The sequence below is a fragment of the Pteronotus mesoamericanus genome, unplaced genomic scaffold (assembly GCF_021234165.1).
Source record: "Pteronotus mesoamericanus isolate MK-2021 breed Mesoamerican mustached bat unplaced genomic scaffold, CSHL_Meso_final scaffold_1186, whole genome shotgun sequence".
Lineage (NCBI taxonomy): Eukaryota > Metazoa > Chordata > Mammalia > Chiroptera > Mormoopidae > Pteronotus > Pteronotus mesoamericanus.
Genome location: NW_026555302.1, coordinates 12,949,352 through 12,965,271, shown reverse-complemented (window position 1 = coordinate 12,965,271; position 15,920 = coordinate 12,949,352). Strand labels below are relative to the sequence as shown.

Genomic DNA, 15,920 nt, shown 5'->3' with positions numbered 1-15,920 from the left:
TAAGCCCGGGTTTTCACTGGATTTCCGCCCGAATCTAAAATGGCACCCCCGGTCGCGTCTAACAGCAAAGGGGCGGGGCGGAGGGAAGGCTTGTGGCCTTCGGACTATCCGGACAGTGACGTCGCTCACGCCGCAGAGCTGATTGGCTGAGCCGCGTGGCCCGAAGTCGTGCGTTCGAACGGCGTCTGAGCGCTGGCGACCGAAAGTCTGAAGTTACACTTGTTTCAGCAAGGAGTGAACTCTGGCTCTTTGGGACCTGTAATTAACATTAATGACTTCTATTTAATAGGCTGTTGTGAGAATAAAGTGAATGCACGCAATAGTTTTAAAAGTACATGACTCAAACTGAATATAGTCTCTGTTCCTTTTCTCTGCATGGTCGTGGCCGTCATCACTCCTACTCAATGCGTCTACAACCTGTCAAGTGACAGCTGACCCAAATCCTTCCATCATCTGAAACTTTTAGGTTCTTTATGGTCGATAACAGTAGCTGAAACTTTAATATGGATAAAGGAGCCCACAATGTCTTCTCCAGGTTAAATGAAATCAAGTAGCAGACCAAATGTTGCCCCTTACTCAGAAATGTATTAAATACTTATATTAGGAGACCGATGCAAATAGTATTTAATTTGTTCTAATAGCTTGATGAAAGCCGAGCTCTCTGTACTGTCAGCGCTGTCCTACAGAAACAGAATTCGAGCCACACAAGTAATTTTAAATTTTATAGTAGCCACAGAATGAAGGTAATTTGAATAGTTTTAACACAGTAGACCCAGAAGACTGTCATTTGCACATAAACTCAGTATAAAAATACTGAGATTTTTGTACTGTCTTCAAAATAGGATGTTTATATTTTATAATCTGGACTGGCCATATTTTCATGCGCAGTAGTCACGTATGAATAGCAACTGCCATGTTGGAGGGAGCAGTTCTAGGAGCTCCGATCACCACCTTGTTCTACAAAGTTGAGAAGCAGCGGTACCACTGCCCAGGGCTGGATTCTGTTACCCTCGTGGTCGTCCTCAGCATCAGCATCTGGCAACCATAAATCTCTCAGACCATTGACAGAGCCAGGACCATTAGGGATAAAGCCACAGGTGGCATCTCCAACAGTGGAGGTCTCCTTGAATGTTTCGACCCTGTTTATTCAAGAGTGGAGAGCATTTTCTAAAATATTTTAGCCAAATCACCTATCTTGGATTCTTTTTTGGACCTCATTTATAGTGATAATAAACTGATTTTGCCAATAAAAACACATTTCTGACACTACGATATTAGCAAAACATCTGTTGTCATCAGAAATTAAGGTGATGAAAGTATTCACAGCTCCCTCTCTGGAATGTGGCCTTTCTGGAGTGCACATTCCTGACTATGGAAGGCTGCTTGCCTCAAGGGCGTACCTTGGATCAGGGGTGTCCAACCTGAGGCCTGTGGCCACATGCGGCTCAGGATGGCTGTGATGTGGCCCAACACAAAATCGTAAATTTACTTAAAACACTAGTTTTTGTGATTGTGTCGCCATGTATTTGAAGTGTTGCCCAAGACAACTCTTCTTTTTCCAGTGTGATGCCAAAAGGTTGGACGCCCCTGCCTCGGGCCATTTAGCCCACACAGTGCACCACACCGCCTATGCTGTTGGAATTTAGGGTAAGCTGCAGACACCACGACACCCGTGTTGTTTTAAGAAGTATTGCTCGGCTTTGTGCACACAAGTGTCCTAGAACTTGTAGCCTCACGTTACAAACCATGTTCAGTGCACGGGCATTTAACACACACCCATGCACTCTGCTGACCACTGAGAAATGAGGAACAATTACTGCAGAAAAGCGGGTTGCCTGAGGGACCCAAATAAAGCTTTTTTTTAATAGAGGCTGAAGGTGTGCCAGTAGCTTAGTGCTAGGAACGTTACTTTCATTCTTCCAAGGGCCCTGGCCCACTGCCACCAGTTAAGTATTACGCTGCTGCGGGTGCATCTGGTGTTCAGCTAAACGACTCAACACTTTGCCTGCCACTCACACCTTGCTCGTTAGTAAGGGCTCACCCGGGGCCAGCTTCTGCGCGAGAGGCCGGGGCCAGCAGATGAACAAATTACCCGCTCTCAGCAGGCCTCACATCGTAGGGGGCAGACGTAAGGTGAAGGAGAGACAATAAGCATGTAAGTGAACACAGATAAATTCAGATACTTGTAAATTCTAAGAAAAAATAAAACAAGTTCGCGTAGTGTAAGTAGTTACACGTGTCGAACACTTACTGTGCGTTAGATGCCTCATATGATGTTCTTCCTGAACCGCTCTGTAATGCTATGCGGGAAGTTAGGCTATAGGGTTTTTGCTTTGTCTTTCTATTAATGCCACTTCTTACATGTATTATGTGTATTTACCCTCTGTACATATGACATATGGTAAGGCGCGATACTTAGTGCAGAGGTTCTGGATTGGAAGCAGGCGGACAGGCTGTGTCACTGACCAAATAGAGAAGCTTGGGCAAATCATTTCATCTCTCCTGGCCACAGAGTTTTCAACAGAACGAATGAGACAGTGTTGCTTTCAGGGCCATTTCCAGCTTTAATATTATATGATTAAAATAGAAACTAAGATGGCCCTGGCCAGTGTGGCTCAGTTGTTTGGGCATCGTCCTGCAAAGGGAAAGGTCGCAGGTTCGATTCCTGGTCAGGGCACATGGTTCGGTCCTCAGCTGAAGAGCATGCAAGATGCAACCACACGTTGATGTCTCTCTTTCTCTCTTTCTCCCTCCCTTCCCCTCTCTCTAGAATCAATAAAAGAGAAAAAAAAAAAAACCCTGACAAATGTATGTTTTCAGAAAGAACAATTAGGCTGTCAGTTCAAAGACACAAATCATATCTTACATTCACAGAGCATCATATGCATTTCCTTAACATGGGAGGTAGTTATAAAAATCTGTTGATTATATTTCAAAACTTTCATGTGATTGGTTTCTCAAATAGGTAGATGGGCTGAGTTACTGCAAAGGCTCTTTCCACGTTACTATTCTATACTTAAAATATAGATCAAGCTGATAGTGGGGTAGGTCAAGGAAACTTAAACCTGAAGGACAGAAGTTGCCTTTGACCTGGGCATTCCCTCCAAAGGCTCCGAAGTTCCTTCCACAGCAAGTGCTCAAGAAAATATCTATTGATTGTGGCCATTTTATTTGCTTTAAGTAACTGTTCAGCATTGTAACACTGAGTTATTTTCAAAACTCATTATTAATTAGAATGTCTTTCCATTTCTTATTAACTAAATCTATCTTATAACATGAATTATAGCAAGCAAAATATTGTTCCTTAGTTTTCCTCAGTGAGACTTATAATTAGCTTCCCCATACTTTGTATTTCACAAATAATAAAATTTAAAAGCCTAATACTAGTCTAGTTTCATACATACTAATAGATGCCCCAGGTTTTCTATGTTAAAATCATAAAGACATGAATTTCAATGGCTGAGGAGACAGTACTCATATATCACATAACTTACAGCACACGTTCCATGGTTCATTGAAAAGTCCTAGTTAATAACTTTGGGAAGCAACCTTTTAGGCACATGGCAAGGAATAAAAATGTGGCATCCTTTAATACATTTTCAGGGTAGCACATATCACATGAAATGCTTGTGTCTGTAAGTGGGGAAAGGAGGCAGGGAAAAATAAAGTTCACGTGCACCCTATGTAAGCATGTAGCTCCTCATGAAACACATTAAATAGAAATACATGACCTTCTCTAATTCATTTGTACTTTATGCTTTTTAATAGAAATTAAATTCGTCACTTAATGTACATAATGTAGTGTCTGTTTTCCAGTATAGTTAGTTGCTTTTCAGGATTCGTTTTTGAGTCTCATGGGAAACGCTATCCAGCATCAAGAGGTGGTCTGATGAGTGAGCAGTGTCAAGCATCCACTGTACGTTGCACAGGACCAAAGGGGTGGAGTTAATCTGCAGCTAACAACACGAAAAATAAAAAGGAACACAGAGCCGCACTAGCATCAACATGCATTATTAGCCCAAGAGTCAAAGCCACCCCAACCCACACATGCTTCCTCTAATCTAAGAGCACACACGGAAAGGCGGCCTTCATCGCGTTCCGCAGCCGTAGTAGTAAGGGTCCTCGGGGCGGAAGCCATACGCCGTGGCCGGGCGGCCCAGAACGCCCACCGACTGGCCAAAGCCATCCATGCCAAGGCTGAAAGGAGAAAAAGACATGTAAGTTAATGATTTGTCACACATCCACAATGCCTGGAACTTTACACCTTCAAGACTCTCTTCCTAGCAGTGAAAGCAATTTATATGGATGTTATTAATCCTTAAAAAAATTAATATAGCCATAAGATGTGTATAAAAATATTTCCTTCTAATAACGTGTGTTAAAGATGTTGGGAACCATTGTCATCAGGTAACCATTCACAGCAAAGTGAAGGACAGATCAGAAGAAAACTCAGTCAATTACATTCGTATATGGCTTTTATGCCAGAATACGGGGAGATTTTACATGCTAGCAATGATCAGAAGTACGATGCCAGGGAACAACAGGGCTTGTGGAAATTGTGTCTTGCTGTTTACAAAGAGCTCTCTTTCATATGAAGATACAGGCTAACCTGCCCTTGGTAAGGCCATGCAGTTTGACTTCTAGCAGTGAACGCTCACTCAGGGCCGAACCCTCACACACATGTGAGTAAAGGGAAAAGGCAGGAAACTCTACATGATTTCAAAGTTGGCCAGGTTTGACCTGCGATGCTTCTTCTGACTCCTCAGTGCAAAAAAACTGCTCAGTAGTACAGGTCTCTTTTGAGTAACAGCAAGTTAATTCTCAATTTGGGTTCAGTGTATCCTTTGGAAACAACAGAAGCCTGAAGAGTACCTTCGGTTATAAAGATAACCTGACAATGGATGACCTTTGGTTGTTACTCTTTAAAAGTTATTCTTTCATCTATTAACACATTATTTAGACAAGAGTCCGCTCTCCAAAGCACTTTCTAAGGACCAGAGAGCTATCCAGCCCTGAGCGAAAGGACAGGCATTCCCCGCGCCAGGCAGCGCTCATGCACAGCTCATGCAGGGGCGCCCGGGCGCGCCGGTCGAGGGGGCTGCGTGCGAGGCAGAGCGAGCGCGGAGAGAGCAGGCGTGCCCGGATGGTGTGGGGTCAGAGTCGACGGGAGACACTTCCATCAGCAAAATCTCGACAGAGCTAAACAACACATTCACAGAGCCACTAACTTCCTCCTCACGACTCGAAATGCGACGAAAACACTTTAGAAGCAACTTAAAATATTAAGGTTTTAAATAATTTGTGTGTGTACGAGTATAAGTGTATTGGGATAGGACATAATACTACATGCAAAGAGTCACAATACATACAGGGTGTATTATTTAATGTGAATCTACGTCTCAGGGGAAAGGAATTTCTAAAACATAAGTTTTAGGTTAGCATTTTCAGTGAGTGATCCTGAATAAATCAAATTTTTGGGCTCCATCTATAACTTCTGAATGTGGGTTGAAATTTTTAAGCCTGAATTTTATCTTAAGATGGCAAAATATTAGCACTCCCCTCCTACCTTGGTCCCATGAGATTAGCTTTTATGATGAAGGGAAGTATTACTCGTGAGGTGGCTTCAAAGACATTTCAGAAATTAATGGAGTCTGTGAGCTAAGATACACATGTATCAGTTTAAAATCGGAGGAAAAGTTGGCTGTTGAACACTTTTCTCCTGAAGCACTGAGGCTAAGTTCATGTATCTAAACAACTCTCTACTTTATACAGTGATTGTATAGCCTGTGGATTGAAACATGTCCCTTTTTCATCTATTTATTACTGGCCTTCTACCACTCCTTATATATATATATATTTTAAGCATCTCCTCTGAGGCTGAGCGGAAGACTTTGGTTAAATTCAAGTTAATTTTGTCTGTGTTTCTCAGTCTAGGGGCTATAGCAAGATCTCTTTCAAGAAGTTGTAAAGAAGCAGCACATAGCAGATCGGTGAAGAAACATGCAAAGGCACCTTCAAAGCAGAACCTCTCATGGGGCAACAGTAGCAACGGGACTAGTTCTAGCCCCAGGAGGGAGGTGATGCTCAGAAGGGAGTCAGCCTACCCCATGGGGCTCCGCAGGGACAACGGTGGTGGACCCCGCCCAAGCCATTTCTCAGGGTGAGCTACGGCCACACCAGGAGCATCTGATCTTTTTGGCAGGCTTGTCCTCGTTGAGGAAGGAACCTTAATAAAGGTTCTGAGAGCCGGAGGTCATGATACACTCAGACTGCAAGCCTTTCCCTGTTTCATTTCTATGATCAGCAATAGGCAAACTTCTGATCGCTCTTTTCCCATGTGGCTTTGCCAACAGGGTGAGGAACACACTTCGACATTATCTGGTTTGTCTGGTGGTTATACTTTTCATTGTAAGTTGACAGCTGCATATTACATTTTTATAAAAATGTCAGTCACACTGTTGGTAAGGATTTGTACCCCAAGTCAGTGGAAGTAAGGCAGAACTTAGGACTCTGATCAGAGTTCCAGGTGCTGAGCCTGCAAATGTCCTGTGATTAAGTTCTATTTATGCAGAGATGTGTGTGTAGTACACACAATGTCAAGAACAAAAGGTCTTGAACTTCCATAGGAGGAGGAAAATTTGAAACCAACTTTATTCTTTTGGGACATGTGGGCATTTATTTACTCTACTTTCTCCCTTGGGTGAGCACTAGCCTTGTTAATGCTGAATCTGGTTCAAAACCAGGAGAGCCCAACCATAAGTTTTCCTTTAAACAGAAGATAGATTCTTCAGGTAAGTTCTTCTGGAAAGGGGTAGAAACCATGAACATAAAAGGGAGGTGTTGCAGCAGAGGTTGTGCTTTCTGACCCACTGAGACTTGGAATAAACAGTGTCAAGGGCACTTGCGTGCCCTTGCTGGGGACCCTGAGGACCAGGGCGCCTCTGCTGGGACAGGCTGCACCCGGCCCTGCCCGTGTGACTGTGCTGCAAACAGGGGAGCGTGCCTGTTTGGCTGTTGGTACAGGATCTTACTCCCACACGGCACGTGTGTCCCTGGGTGCACACACCCTCTTCCTGGTGCTCCCAGCCTACACATGAGAGCTGGTGTCCCTCTAGGTCAGAGCAGGCCACAACTAGACCCACTCTTCTTTCCAGGGCTCGTTCTGTAGTGTCACTTAGCCCTTATCTTCAATGTCTACACAGCAAATTTTGGACCTTTAAATTAGAAAAATACCAAAATGCAAGATCTCTTCTTGAAAATGTGTAATTCTAGTTCAATGAAAACAGTTACCGTTTGTTGTGAAAAGACAAATAGGAGAGGGTACCTAGAAAGCAAGATGATAAGTTCTTCATAAACACAAAATTTATATTTGATATTCATCAACAAATATAAAACTACACCTGGATTTTATTTTTTAAAAATATTTAAAGATTAATTAGCATTCAGCAAGCAGAAGGCTGAGATTTCTGTAATATTTACAAGGCTTCAAACATTTTTAACAGCATTCAACAGAATTCTAAACTTGAGATGATGGGGGGATGGGAGGGAGAAACCCAGACATGACAAGTGACGCGTCACATGCAGCACATGACAAGGGGACGGCAGCCCGCGAGGGGTCCCAGGTGCTCAGAGGCCCCCGGGGAGCCCCTGTGCCACAGCGGACATTCCTGCGGGAAGGGAAGGGAGCCACCTACCTCTGGCTGTTTGGGAGGCTTAATTAGTGCATGTTTGTAAAGCACTTTGGAATCCTTGGATGAAAAGTGCTGCGTAAGTGAAAAGCATTATCATTATTTTATTAAAATTAGATAAAAGCAACATAAGTCCTGTCCTTCTTTGAAATTCCCAAGCCAGCAAAATGAATGCACAGTAAATAATTAATATATTAGTGTATGTTACAAAAAAAGAAAAAAAAAATCAATCCGAGCCCCGTTCTCGCTCCGTAGCCTCACAGGATTGTTGTTTGGACCCGTTTCCAGAAATGCTCTCCATCTACACTTCGTCTGATTTCACGGCCCAAAATACTATTTTTCCTTTTAAAATGTGTTTTTTAGTTATACATGTACTATTTGGGAACTGGGACTAAAGGGAATGAATATAAAAATTGGATGAGAATTTTATGTTATATTTAATTGGGAATAAAACAATTTTTGCCCCTTTAATATGAGAACATGCTTTATCCAATCACTAAGAGGCTGTGGTATTCCATGCAGATGAAATCCACTGTAGCAGTTTGCCTCCGTATGCAACAGAAAGGGCGGAACATTCTGGCAGAAGAGACAATTTTTCATGCTATTCTTCTATACTCACAAAATCACAATCAAAGTGTTGATCAAATGAGATAATGCCTATAAAATTACACCTAACATTTGTAGAGTAATTACTAAATCTAGATCTAAATGTTTGTAACTTACAGAACAACCACTAGATGGCGAGCTGGTCTTTTCACTGAATACTGTGCTTTTACAAAGTTATAAAGCAAGCCTTATCAAACTTGAACTTTTCAGCATATTTACCATTGATAGAATGTGGTTTTCCCTTGCTTCCCCATACAATCAGTGTCTTCATTTTGTAACTGTGAAGTAATTTACTCAGAGCCAACATGTATCATGCACATGCAGTTTTGTGACCACGGGGCCTATCAAAATAGAAGACACCGTTTGTCTTGGACCTTGGAATGTGAGGGGCGTGGGCGTTAAGGTGCTGCTGCTGTCTGACGGCCCCTGCAATGCTCATCCGACTGCCACTAGCGGCTCGTTGCCAGCGACTTGTATGTAGTAAATATATATATTTAGGCGGCTCAGAGGTGGTAGTTATTGCTTTGGACTTGAGCTTCGGTATTAGTGAGAAAAGGAGCAGTTAAGCGGTCTTTTACTGAGCTTCACCAATCTATACCAGATTTAGCGGTCATTTCCCATTTAGCTTTCTTTTACACTTTTATGTGCATGATTATCAGTTTTCCTTTTATTGGGATAAAGTTAAATGGCTAAATACTAGAATCATATTTTTAGTAAAATCAAGGTAATATTTCCCCCAAATCGGGGACAAATATTAGGCGGAAATTGTGTTTAAAGTACTCATGTGGGACTTCTTAAAAAAAGCTTAGGAAAAGGACATCTGTCAGCTCTAAGGAGGAAGATATAGATCCTTTCAATTTAATCACTATTCTGAGATGCTTCTGGTAAAAACTAGTTTGCACTGACGATGGGGGAAGTGCATGTAAAACAGTCACAAATTTAGTCCAAATGAAAGAAAATCCACTTTATCGATGCTCCTGTAATATCATTCCATTTCCAGTTCTCTCATTACATATCTTAATCTGTTGTTTAACCATATCCAGACTCTATTTTAATTATATTTTTATGTGACGATGGTATAGTTAGTACTTTTTCATTTTCTATCATTGCATTGTTTTCTATCCTTTTATTTTTCTTATATTTTTTAGTCTCAGGGGGATTTTTGTATTAACTCTAGTTCATGGGCATCCTAACTCTTACTGCTGCACCTAACAATTTTCCTTTATGACAGTCCTTTCTTTATGAGCTTTGTAATTGTTTTATTGTGTCCAAGTTCAGGTTTTATTTATTTATATATTTATTTGGACTGTCTCTTGGCCCTTGAGCTTGGATATATTTCTACAGAGAGGCTCCGGTTTGTTTATAATCTCCCCAGGCCCTGGGGATTTCACTGTCCTGAAACAATCACAGTAATTTCTGGATTCGGGTCCCCTCCATTAGACTACACAGTTGAAATTCTGAACCCGTCCATGTATATAGAGCAAGCTGGTGAATTAGTCACAAGTTCCCTTTCTAACCGATGAGAAAGAGGCGGCCCTTCGAGGTTCTAGACTTTCTGTGGGGACGCGGTTCTGTGCTCTTACACCGCGTCACCTCTGCCTCGTTCAGTGCTCTTGTGGGAGACTCTTTTTTGTGCATGTGTATCCCTGGGGGTGCGTCCCATCTTTGTGAATTTTTGTGAATTTGGCCACAAATTATAAATTGCTGTTAAATTTGGAGGGGCTCTTCCAAGTCAGCTCAGTCTCCTGTCTTGCTGGGAGTCCTTTCCGGTTCATTCCTGTTATCTGCTCTGCACATTCAAGGAAAGAATTTGTAAGCTTTATAGTCTTGTGACTCAGAACTGGCTTTCTTGAAGAGAACAAGAATTTGGAAGAAACAACTGAACCATGAAAAGATATTTTCTTTTTCCTCATTTGCAGCAATTAACAGGGAAAAAAAAATACCCTAATAGGCGCCTGGTGGAAGCTGTCAGATGTGGTTACCAAGCCGATGGGAATATTTACTCAAACCTATAATGGTCTCACACTTTTCCCAGCAATCTTTTAAGGAAAGTATCTTTAAGTTACATTTCTTCCTTTAAGTTCAAGGACTCCTTGAAACTGGCAGTGCTGGAGCGCCGGGCAACGCCTCGCTGCGCACCGCTGCATGCCAGGGGAGCCTACTGAGCTGCTTAAGTAACCCCTGGGTCAATAAACTGAGTCATTAGCACCTCCTCTGAATAACTGTTTGTCTGTTACTGCTTCAACATTTATATAATCTGTCATAATACCTTGATTTTTTAAGGTACAGAAATTGCTGCTGCGGGCCCAAAGCAGAGGGTCGGATGGAAGGGGCAGCGTTTTCACAGCGATGGGCTGACCACAGTGTCTGGTGCTGAGCGAGTTAAAGCCCCGCCTCCACAGCTAATTACTGTGTAATGCTAACCTTAGTTGCTGGTTCACGTTGAGACTCTTTAAAATATGAACTGTGTATTTTACCCCTATGCACTCTCTTAATGATTTGTTTTTTTAGACTGAAATCACTTCCAGCCATCAGTTATACTCTTGGTCTCTACATATGCACTTCTCCAAGCACAAATATTTCTTTTTCCTATTGGTCTGCCAGCCCTGTCAGAGCAAATTTCACTTTAAACTAAATGCTATGATACTTAAAACCTCTTGGATTACTCCGGCTGCTAGTGTGATCTATGACCCTCCAAGAATGACAGCTGAACTTTCCAATTTGCCTTCGCTGCTTGGGGAACTAGAGAGCACATGCCAAAGCGGAAAAGGGTTCTGATGCTGAACAGAGAGGAGAGTTCTTGCTGGAGGTGGGTGCAGGGGACTATTAAGTACTGAAAAATACTAATAAGAAGTGAAAAGAAACTAAACATGCTGTAAAGTCTAAGACCTCGCACATAATTCAAAAGTTAATGCTGGTACTAGAAACTTTTTAGTCCAGTTAAAATGTGGATAATGACCTCCAGTTACTGTAATATGAGCACCAACCAGAATCTTAAAGTGATAATGCACCATCAGAATGAACTCGGTCCAGAGATGGAACAGAATCTACAACTATCACGAGCACTCTACAAAATGGCCTGTGTCGACTCCCCATCTTTCTTTATAAAACACAGAAATCTGACACATGGACATAATCAAGGCAATGCGGCTCTGCAGCGTGCGTGCTACCCTGCTGGCATGTCAGTCTCTCAGAAATGGAAAATTCCTGTTAAGCTTCTGTAAAACCTTGTCTCCAAAGTCCTTAAATAAGTAATATAGTTTGGAAATATTTTGATATGGTTTAGAAACTTTTCACTTTCTTTTACTATCTTCCATAAGAGGTGGATAAATGTTGTAAAAAAAATCTTGAAAGTCTTATCAAATATAAGAAGCTTAACATAAAGTTTCCAATTTATGTCATGTCTACTTACTCATTTACTTGTCTCAATTTTTAGGCTAAATAATCTACAGATTACCTTTGGCTGATACAAATCAAATACTGGTTGATAAGTAAAAACCTGTTTGTAACTAAATCAAACTAAGTAATATATTTCCAAAATTGAGGGTAAAAGTATATGTATAATAGAAGTAATATTTAAACAAATTAAAAGTGTACACTTTAAAATAGCTAAGCAAGCAAGTTTGAAATTTTGATTCTTAGGAAGTTTGCACTATCAAACCGACAACCAAAAGGCACTTCCTCTCTGTCGGACAGTGTTATGCAGATACTTCAGCCAGTGACTGAGAAACGGCAGTCATCGGTGCAGGTCAGATACACATTTCCTGGCTGTCCAGTGTCCGCCCCCGCCTCCCCCAGCATTTCAGACCTCACTGTCCTGTCCAACGCACCAGCACTGCATGCAGCACCAGAACAGGTATGAAAGGAAGCCCACTGTTATATTTTACAAGCTCTCTTGGTCCTTGAGAATATATATTTTGGATCTGTAAAAACAAAGAGAAAAACCCAAGGGAAATTCACTTTCCACTTTGCCTGAGGCTAACTTCAGATTGTCAGGACATGGGCTGACTCAAGTCCTCTGATCAGACTGCGCTGTTTTGATGATGAAACAAGCTATTTCCTTACCATTTTCACAGAATGGGGCTCAGTACCCTTTGGGCACAGTGAATTGATACCAACCAAAGTCAGTGTAGATTGGAAAGTTGAAGTTGACAATCCTAACAAATAGTTTTTTGACTTGTACCCTACTGTCGCATTTTAAAGTTATTTCAAAGCAACATAAGGAAACTTTTTAAATACTGATGTATATAGGCATTTTTCTCCCTTAATTTAAGGACTGGCAATCATGCTTATTTAATTCAGCAAAACTAGCTTAAATATGAACTCCTGAATTTTTCTAAAGTCAGTGGGGTGCAATGACTTCAAAACCGGAATATCTGAATATGACTTCTGTTTCCACCGATACAGCTTGTTTCCGTCTGTACCGTTACCTGTCTTTGTCAGGGTTACTTTTGTAAAATAAGAATAACGGCTGTGCCTTCGCACATCTCTGCCTGGAGCTGATGACATTTCCAAGTCTCTTTCGAGAACAGCACGGCGACTCTCCGACTTTCGGTGCTGCTATTGCGGTGACACAGGACAATGAGGACCTTCCCGAACAATGCCGAGGGAAACTGCGGCCCCTGCGCCCGACGCAGGACAGCAGAGCGGCCTCCGTCGCACACCGCACACTCCACGCATGCGCTCCGTTCGCCCCCACGGGGCTCTTGCACGACGCACGCAGGGCAGCGCCCACGCATAGGCCGCCGCTGCCCTTGCACCCAGATGGTGCCCCGGCCAGCCACCTCCCGCCCCTGTGGCGCGGGCCGGCTGCCTGTGGAAGGGGCTCTTCCACCGAAGCCCTCGGGCCCTGTGTCGTGGCCGATGCCATCGAGACCTTCAGCGATGCTTTGTCTTCGGATTTTCCAGTCCTCGAGTTTATTTCGAAAGCAGCACATCAAGGCCAAGGTTTTCAGCACTTTACGCAAATTCTCCATCCTCATGCCGCCCACGCCCCTGCGTTCGGGCTCACTGCTGTCGTGCTTGCGTCCCCTTGGAAAGGGCACAGGTCATCCTCCGGGTTCAGGGTGCAGCCCGATCATTGCGGGGAGCTTGCGGCCCTGCGTGGTGCCAGCCCGACAATCTGGGGCTTGTAAGCGAGGCGCGGCGTCTGAGAGGACCTCTCCACGCGGGCAGGGATGCGGCGCCGTCCGAGGGTTGTGGGCAGAACGGGGCTGGTGGTGGCAGTTCACACGCGCACGCAGGGGCCTTGACCCGGCGCTGTGCGGCTCCGCCTTGGGTTTCGAGGGACCAGCGCGGTGGAGTCGCGCTCCAGGCGGACTCCGGCTGGGATTCCGCGCGCGGGGAGGGCCGGCTTCGGCTGCGCGGGGGTTTTTGGCTGCGTTGGAGATGGGTGCCCCAAGCCCTGCCCTGTCCGAGGGTCCACGGTATTATTTCAAGGACGCAGGACAGGGAAAGGTTACCAGATTTATTTTAGGTGACTGCGGCGCCCCCTTGCTGACGCCAACCGTGCCTGCCTCCACCAGACAGAGAGAAAAGGGCAAGTTGCAACAGGAAGAAATTTGTAATAGTTTCTTTTCCCCCGTTTGTGTATACAGAGAATGCGTTAAATTATAATCCAATACTTATAAAGCCCTTAAAACCCAGAAACCCTTTTTAAAAATGTTTTAAAGACTTTTAAGAATTTCTGTTTACCACTTCAGAGGCTATCTCAGCATGAAGTTTTAATGCATCATGTAAATCATGAAAATATTGCTTTATGGGTTTCTTGTATCGATTTGAAAAGATGTAATTTTAAGTTACAGTTGCAACTTAAAAATTGACTTGCCTAACCACGTTCCTAGAAGCCTCCTCCCCTCCTTTCTCATCTGAGGGGCCCTAAGTCAGCCACTGGGTACTGTCCACACAGATCTGGGTTCCTTCTCAAGACTGCTTTGCCTTTTCATTTCTGACAGGCCAATATGAAGGTGTTTTGACTTTGGAAAAACAGGAAATGGAACGAATTTCTCACAAAGTGGGATGGGTCAACTTTAGATAAAGCTATACAAAGAAAATAGGCTTAAAATATACCTGCACGTTACATTACCTGAGACAGAAAGCCTACTGACTTGTGTCCATCAAAAGAGAAGATACTCGGAAAATCATTAATTTTGCTCCTGTTTATACGTCTATTCAAAAGACTTTAACATTAATCTTTAACTTAGTCAAAGGGCATAAGAAAGCATTTGTTGACCGTGCCTCATTAGTCCAAAATGAGACCATAGAGATACATGGCTTTTACATGAAAACCAACATAGACATACAAAGATTTTATATTCAGCAATGGTTAACTTCAATAATAGAAGTATAAAGTTTAGAAAATTACTAATTTCTTCTCAAATATAAAAACAAATTGCATCTGTAATTAGGTACTGTTACAGAGAGCCATGCTGCTCTCTCCAAAATAGGTCCGAGCTCTACTGAACCGCTGAGGCGCTGGGGAGCTAAGAATGACCCAGTGACTGGGCTGCCACGGAAGGACTGCAAACTGGCCGAGAATCCCCACCGGTAAAATCTGCAGAATTACAGTGCATAATTAATCCCCTTAACTCCAGACATCGCCTCCACTTTCCAAATAACGATCAATAAAGGTTTATTGCCTTTTTAAAATGAGAAAACCCCATCCATTTTAACAAATCTTTGGAAAACTCGATTAAAGTTTTGAGAATTTCTCCATAGCTATGATTTTTCCCTTCCTCCCTCAATGCCTTCCTTCATAAAATAAAAGGTTTCTACTCAGTAAACTTTTGCCCATGAGATGGGAGGCATCAAAAAAAAAAAAATCACGATTTACAATAAACTCTTTGATACAACAGTTTTCCTCAAATCTCACAATTATTCAAATCATGTTTTTTATGAGGACATACATGTGTTTCTGAAGCAGCATTAACTCTATTACAAAGCCACAGCAAGCTGCCTACTGGACTACTTCTTCCAAAGAGCTTATTGTTATAACAAAGCAGCAAAATTCTAGTGCATTATCAGATCATCAAAGTACAGTACTTCGTTAAACAGCCTATATAATTCAGGAAGTTAGATTTCAACAATAATGTGATTCTTTGTCAAAAATTGCACTGCTTGGCATAATAAAATGCAAAAAAAAAAAAAAAATCCTGATTCTAAAAATCTATGTTTTCATCTAAGAAAATTCATCATAGTACCTTCAAATTTTTTAATTTTATTTTTTCCAGGCTTGATATAGAATTCACATATAACATTCATCAGCTTATCTGATTTTTTTTTTTCTGTAAGAAAATACTGAAGGTATGGCTCTGGCCAGGTTGCTCAGTTGGTTCGAACATTGTCCTGATAAGTCAGGTTGCAGGTTTGATTCCCAGTCAGGGCACAAACAAGAAACAACCAGTGAACGCACAAATAAGTCAAATAACAAGTTAATGTTTCTCTCTCTCCCCCCCTGACTTCCTCTCTCTAAATCAATAAATAAAAAAAATACTAAAAGTATAATCTTTTTTAATGAAAGTTAATGATGGATAACCCTCCCAATAGCATGTTCTTTTAAAAAGGTTTTTATCATTTAAGATAGCTTGGCATTCTTTTCCAAAGATGATTAACTCTGTGTCCTCCTAA

General features: G+C 42.3%; 1 protein-coding gene across 2 annotated transcripts in view; it reads right to left on the bottom strand.

Moving 5' to 3' along the window:
* Nucleotides 1-2,564: 2,564 nt before the first annotated feature.
* The window catches only part of KIFAP3 (kinesin associated protein 3), a 106,193-nt gene continuing 92,837 nt past the window's right edge, over nt 2,565-15,920 (bottom strand). The window contains exons 20-21 of one of the 2 annotated variants that reach the window (XM_054587793.1): nt 7,695-7,763; nt 2,565-4,197 (exon numbers count right to left, since the gene is read on the bottom strand). In XM_054587793.1, coding sequence (XP_054443768.1) covers nt 7,718-7,763 — 46 coding nt within the window. In that variant the 3' untranslated portion in view covers nt 2,565-4,197; nt 7,695-7,717. The remainder of the gene's footprint in view (nt 4,198-7,694; nt 7,764-15,920) is intronic. The other variant, XM_054587792.1, reaches the window with a different exon arrangement.